Source organism: Gastrolobium bilobum, unplaced genomic scaffold, assembly GCF_033153095.1.
Source record: "Gastrolobium bilobum isolate Gb01-03AN ecotype WA unplaced genomic scaffold, APGP_CSIRO_Gbil_v1 utg2614, whole genome shotgun sequence".
NCBI classification, from domain to species: Eukaryota; Viridiplantae; Streptophyta; class Magnoliopsida; order Fabales; family Fabaceae; genus Gastrolobium; species Gastrolobium bilobum.
In genome coordinates, this window is record NW_026895962.1 from 134,074 (window position 1) to 141,197 (window position 7,124).

The 7,124-nt window shown below is 35.6% G+C and overlaps 1 protein-coding gene across 1 annotated transcript; it reads right to left on the reverse strand.

Moving 5' to 3' along the window:
- Positions 1-3,181: 3,181 nt before the first annotated feature.
- LOC133296978 (3-hydroxy-3-methylglutaryl coenzyme A reductase 1-like) lies at positions 3,182-6,502 on the reverse strand. The gene is made up of 4 exons (XM_061496022.1): positions 5,434-6,502; positions 5,088-5,269; positions 4,028-4,374; positions 3,182-3,926 (listed from the first exon to the last, which is right to left on the reverse strand). The coding sequence occupies exons 1-4, from the start codon at positions 6,381-6,383 to the stop codon at positions 3,684-3,686; spliced, it is 1,722 nt and encodes a 573-aa protein (XP_061352006.1). The 5' UTR covers positions 6,384-6,502; the 3' UTR covers positions 3,182-3,683.
- Between the last annotated feature and the right edge of the window lie 622 nt (positions 6,503-7,124).

A 7,124-nucleotide genomic window follows, 5' to 3' on the forward strand; every position in this document is an offset into this window, starting at 1 on the left:
TGCCACTGGGATCTGTTTCGATTCCGAACTCCATTTTAATCTGGACTTGGGCCCTGAGCCCATGGCCCGTTTGTACCCAAAACTGGTAGGTATTATATTTACGATCTTCTGTTATTAATTTATAAAAAGGGTCCTTTAGGTTTTGTTTGGAAGTTGATTTTACGAAGGGAAGGAAAAAAAACACAGGGTTTTAGTAAGCCCTACCCTTGTTTAAAAAAAGGAGGGGAAGGAATTAGAGATTTTTACTAAACCCTCTTTTTTCTTAAAATTAAAGTTCTCCCAATTTGGAGGGTTTGAGGGAGAAAATGTTGAAAATTACTTATCTACCATTAGCATTAAAATGTTAAAACTACATAATTGTGAATCATTTTTAAATATGATATTATTAGAAAAGTCTCAAATACCGACAGAATTTATTGACGAAAAATATTTCGTCAAAAATAGTTATGATATTTTTGATGAAAATCATATACGTCAAATTTTTTTTGTCAAAACTAAAGACGAAATTAGAGACGGAACCAGATTTTGTCATAATCACTAACATAAATTTTGTATGGAATAAAAAATTCAGTCAAAATTATTGATAGGATGACACTTTTAACGAAAATATTTCCGTCCAAAATTTTGATGAAACACATTTCCATCGAAAAGTTTCGACGTAAAACAATTACGTCAAAATTTTTTACGAAAAATATTTCTATCAAAATTTTGACGAAAAATATTTCCATCAAAATTTGTGACAACAAATATTTCTGTAAAAAAATTTGACGAATTTTTTTTTTGTCAAAATTCTTTACGGAATCTAAATTTTGCCAAAATATTTCACAAAAAAACATTTTCATCGAAATTTTTGACGAAAAATATTTTCACTAAAATTTTCAACGAAACATATTTCTATCGAAAATTGTGGACGAAAAAAAATTTCATCAAAATTCTTAACAGAATTTAAATTTCGCCGAAAGTTTTCGACTAAAATATTTTCGTTAAAGTTTTTGGCAAAAAAAATTTCTGTCAAAAATTTTAACGAAACACATTTTCATCGAAAATTTTCTACGAAAAATATTTCCATCAAGTTTTTTGAAAAAAACTTTTCCATCAAAATTTTCAACAGAACGCATTTCTATCAAAAAAATTTGACAGAAAATATTTCCGTAAAAAATTTTGACGGAAAATATTTCAACAAAAAATTTTGACGGAAAAAATATTCTGTGAAAATTATTTTCAAAATCTAAATTTCGTCGAAAGTTTCGAATGAAACATTTCCCTCAAAATTTCTAACAAAACAATTTCTGTCAAAATTTTCGTCAGAACACCTTTCCATCGAAATTTTGAACGGAAAATGTTCCGTCAAAACTTTTGATAGAATTCTTTTTTCGTTTAAAACATTTGATGGAGGAAATCATTTTCGTCAAAACTTTTGATCGAAACTAAATTTCGTTGAAAATTTCGATAGAAAATTTATTTTTGTAAAAATTTTCATCGATTGAAAAATTTCGTCACTTTTCGACGAAAAGTATTCATACGAAAAATATAATTTTGTGATGAAATTTTCATCGTTTGTAACGTAGAAATTCCATCGAAAATATGATCTTTTTTGGGTTGTGAAAAGTACATAAATAATTTTTTTAGAAATTTTAAATTTAATTTAATTTGTAAAATATAATAATTATATTAATTTTTAAAAATGGTAAAAATATCTCATTAACCCTCCATTTTCCTCCTTTACCATTTTTTTAGCTCCCAAACAAGAAAAGAGAAAAACTTTCAATTTCCTTCCCTTCCTTCCCCTCCCCTCCAAACTCCCAAACAAAGCATTAAGATAAATAGATATAAAGAGATGAAATTTATACTTTTTTTATTTTTTTAGTGGAACTCACGCTTTTTTGTATCCATCGCTCTCTTTTTCCATGTAACAATCAATCAACAATCTGGTTCAAGTGCTAAAGAGTTTATTTTTCTCATAATCCTCAATTCTAAAAGGAAAACAGTTTTGGGAAAGTCAGAGTTAGTCAGATAATAAATAAATTGATTGAGAAATAAAAAATTAATATATTTCCACCATTTAATTGTTTTTATAAAATACTATTAATTTGATAATTTAATCATGCTTATCTTATCGTTATGCTCGCTTTGTATACTATTTTTTTTTTTCGGTGGTTGCTTTGTATACGAATTTTATATATTACGTTATAATTATATAAGCGGTTTCAATCTAATAATTTAGTAGAGAAAAATCAATATTTATCAATAAAAGTCAATAGAATAAATTTGTAAAGATTTATAATTAAATACAAATTTCATCTATACAACTGTTACACTAAGAATTCTTATAAAATAGATCAAGTTCATAAAATTTAGTAGGATTTTAAAATTAGTCCGAACTTCATTTTATCACATACTGCATTTGGTCATGGAGTAATGATTGAAACAGCTGAATCTCCATTTATTACTTTCCTCTTATTTTTGTGGTACTGAAAGAAATGATGGACTCAACTAAGAGAAGCAACAAATATGTAAGAATTTTAAAATTCAGGATGGAAAAGTGTGTGCTAGAAATATATCGAAGGGATTGATTGATAATATTCTAAAAAGTGCAACCCACAAATTATCTTAAAAACCCCACTTTCGAGTTCAGATGCCAAGGGAGTCGTATGCAAATTCTAAACAATGCAAAGAAGGAAGTCTGGTAGTAAGATTAATAATTCTTATAAAATTTAGTATAATTTTAAAATTAGTTCGTACTTTATTTAATTACTTACTACATTTAGTCTTGGAGAAATACTTACTCCAATTTTTCGTTGTACCAAAAAAAATGATGGACTCAAATAAGAGAAGTAATAAAGACGTAAGAATTTTAACATTCAGGATGGAAAACTGCGTGCTAGAAATACATTGAAGGGACTGGTTAATAATATTCTACAGAATGCAACACACAAATTATCTCATCCCCCACTTTAGAGTTGAGATGCCAAGAGAGACGTACGCACTTGTAAACAGATTTCCCAAATTCACAATTAAAACTGTGATTTCGTGCTAATTACAAAGACAAGGTAACGCCAAATGACTGGGTGATAATTCTTATGCTTGAATCCAAAAGGAGCTATGTGCCAACGAAATACGTCAAATAGCAATGTCAAGCATCTTAAAAGTTGAAACAGCAAATGAAAAAGACGAAAGAATAATCTATGTAATATCCACATAGACTAATATATAAATGGGAAATCAAAGGAAACACATGGTCAAATTCAATTCATGGATACTAGCAGACAATGCCACGAGAGAAAATACATCAAACTACCCGGCTATCTGGTCCCCAACTACATAGAACCGATGCATCCGAGACTAAGCATATTATACCAGGAAAAGAATTATAATACGACACATTAAATGTTTTGGTTAAGGAGAAGGAGAATGTTAACACCTATCCAATGGCTCGGCAGGGTAAGATAACAAACGTGTACAGGGAAGGAAGGATCTATAGGGGACACCATACAGGCACAACTCTACTTTCCTCCGTCCAAATAATAAAACATTTACAGCCAGCAATACAAAGCCAAACGTCGATGCCAACAACCTAATCTAAAGTCTTCCATTTTCCACCTCAAATTCAGGTTTCTGCGTTTAAGGACCCCGGTGTTTTTATTTTAGACTCACATATAATGACTGCAAACATGTCCTTGTCCTCAAGATGATATTTTCGATACGTCTTTGCTTGATCTGTTGTATTTCATGTGGCTTTTGACTAGCTGCCCTGCTGCAATGGCAGACATCAGAGACAGCTCTCCAGCTAAAACAGATCCAGCAACAATGGTGGCCAAGAGTCTTGAGTTTGATCCTGGTGACTCCTTGCTCGCACCCTTCACACCAAGCAAATTCAAGCAAGCCGACTGAGATGCCAGTTGAGTCCCACCCCCAACTGTACCCACCTGAGAGGACAACAAATCATATAAAACATAAGTTATTAAATTGGAAAATTAACTAACTATAAAAGAGTAAAATCTATATGAAAGATGGGATGCTAAATCACCTCAATGGAAGGCATAGTGACTGAGATATGAAGGTCTCTCCCATCATTGACAGCTTCCATCATGGTTATGCAATGGGAACTTTCAACATTTTGAGCTGGATCTTGACCAGTGGCTATAAAAATGGCAGAAACAATGTTACTAGCATGGGCATTGTATCCACCAAGAGCACCAGCAATAGCTGAACCAGCAAGATTTTTTAGCATGTTAAGCTCCACCAGGGCAGCCACATTGGTTTTCAATACCTTCTCCACCACTTCTTCTTTGATAATTGCTTCACAAACAACTGATTTACCACGTCCCTCAATCCAATTAACTGCAGCAGGTTTCTTGTCCGAACAATAATTTCCTAAAGGATCAAGTCAGCACATAACCATCACATTTTCGGTCTAATATTCCCATTAAAATAATTTCACCATGCCCTGATTATAGGCATCTAACGACCATACAAAGAGATTAATATAGTGACACATTCAACAGATGCAAGCAAGTTAACTGGAAGACTAACCAACGAACTGGAATTGACATGATGAAAGAAATAGATACTAGCACAAAATAGGAATCCGATCAAATGAGAAACATAAATAATTTGGTGATGAGTTTGAGAGTGGTGTCACAGTTCCATTTTTTTTTCCCCATCATGTTCAAACAACAAATGAATAAATTATGATTACTCTAACAAATAAGATTAAATTGCCTAAATATCACTTAACCACAGCACTGACCTTTTTGTTAAAATAAATAAATTAATCTGAAAGTACAAGGAAATTTATCAGATTTCAACAAGCAGATAGAAAAAACAAATCAAAGCTCAGATAAGAATCCAACTTGACAATTTCTATATGGCACAAGTCTCCTGCTTATGACAATATAATATAATGTAATATATAAAAAAATAGGACGGAAAGAAATAAGATAATGTAATTGGACCACTTTCAAGAAAGAAACAATTATATCAAAACAGAGACCGTACGTGATAGCATATGCAAAATTAAACGTATTCGTGACAAGATGCATCCAGGAAATCGTATCCATTAAAGTGGGAAAGGGCATGGAAATTACCAGAGATGCCAATAACATCCATGTCAGGGAAATCATTTTGAAGGAAATCAATAACATTTTGCACCCCTTTGGAAACCATGTTCATCCCCATGGCATCACCGGTGCTGCATGTGAATCTCAAATAAACGTTCTTCCCTGCCATAGCACACTTAATCCCTTGAAGCCTGGCAAATCTACTTGACCTGAAGAAACCAAAGGAAACAAACATCAAAATTCAGCATAAATAAAAGTATCTAAGAAAACATAACCAAATTCCAGTCCTCCATATTCCTCTACACTCATCTATTCACGATTTTGAGAAACAAATAAAAACCTTTAAGCACCAACATCAAACATTTAAACTAACCTGTTAAAAATAACAGCCAAGGTATCAAAATTGAGAGGATCCTCCAAGAAGAATTTCAACTGTGCAGCCCTTTTGGCAGTGGAAAACCTAACAACAGGTGCTCTTGACATGGCATCCCTCAAAACCACGCTGCTTGCACCACCAGACGCATAGATCGCCTTGCACCCTCGATTCGTGCTCGCCACCAAGCACCCCTCCGTCGTCGCCATCGGCACCGTGTACTCAAACCCGTCCAGCAACAACGGCCCCGCCACACCCACCGGAATCTGAACATAACCCACCGGCATTTCGCAGCACTGCCCCAAAATCGACTCGTAATCGAACCCTTCTAACGGCAAACCCTCCAGCGACCTCCCCGTCGTCCTCTGCAGGGCCTCGCGACGGATCGCCGCCGCTCGGCTGCAGTCTCCGAGCCTCGACTCTAGCGCGTACGAGGGCGTGGCGCCTTCCACCACTGACTTCACGATCTCCTCGTCTTCCTCGGAGGAAATCGAGGGTTCCGGTGGGGCCAATCTAGGAACTGGCTGATCAACGGGAAAATCGAGGCGCTGATCGGCGACGGCGACGACGTCGGCTTCGTCAAGGTCCCATACGTCGTGGGAGGCGCGCGCGATGAAGGATTGGACGAAGTCTATGCCGAAGAAGCCGAGGAGGTAGATGAAGGAAGCGATGAGGGAGACAATGGCGGCGATCTCGGAGAGGGTGACGACGTGGAGAGGGGTGGAGCTTCGAATCTTGTCGCGCCACCGGTGAAGGAGATAGTATGCGACGGAGAAGAAGAGGGTGAAGAAGATGGCGTTGGTAAGGTAGAGAGGGACAGGGAGAGCATCCGAGGCCTTCGGGGTAGGGGACGGGACGGAGGAGTGCCTCTTCAGACGGTGGGGATGACGTATGGGCGCAGCACCGCCGTCGTGTACGGTGGGAGGCGGCGGCCGGCGATGGATATCCATTGGTGGAGAGAGAGAGAGAGAGAGAAAGAGAGAGAGAGAGAGGCGAATAAGAAGGGTTAAGAAAAAGAGAGGGAAAGAGAGAAAAAAATGAATGGTTATCGTGTTGTGTGTGCCAGCGAAGGTCGTGTGCGTGCAACGCTGCCACCAACGTTATTTTGCTGTTTCTTGTTTTTAAGCACTTCTCTGATCTGTTTTTTTTTTTAAAAAATAATTATTCAAAAGGTATCTGATAAGTTATTATCATTTTTTTATTTTGAAAAAAAAGGTTGAAAGAGAGCTAAAATTGTCCCCATACAATGAAGGGCATGTCACAAACTTTACCCCACCGATAAAGAATAATTGAAAACAGTTCAAATCATTGTTATTGACAATCGTTATGAACTTGGATTAGTGGTAATGTCACGAGATACATGCAAAAGTATAAAATAAATATAATAATAGAAGTAGGGTAAAAATATCTAGTTAATTTTGTAATTAATGTAGCATTTTCTTTTTTTATATCCTCTTTATTGGAAGATATATTCGAATGCAGGTAAACTTTTCATTGGAACAGAGTCATTGGGGTCCAGTTTCTAGTTTGAGAGTATACTCGAACATTCCATTTCTTGTTTAATCGTTCAAATACATTTTCATGGCCCAATTCAACAAAAGAAACACCAGCAACATGATTGCGTGCTGCCCTTTTTGAAAAGTTTCATGATAGTAGTTCTGTCAGAGAAAATACGTGTTTGATCTTTTTAG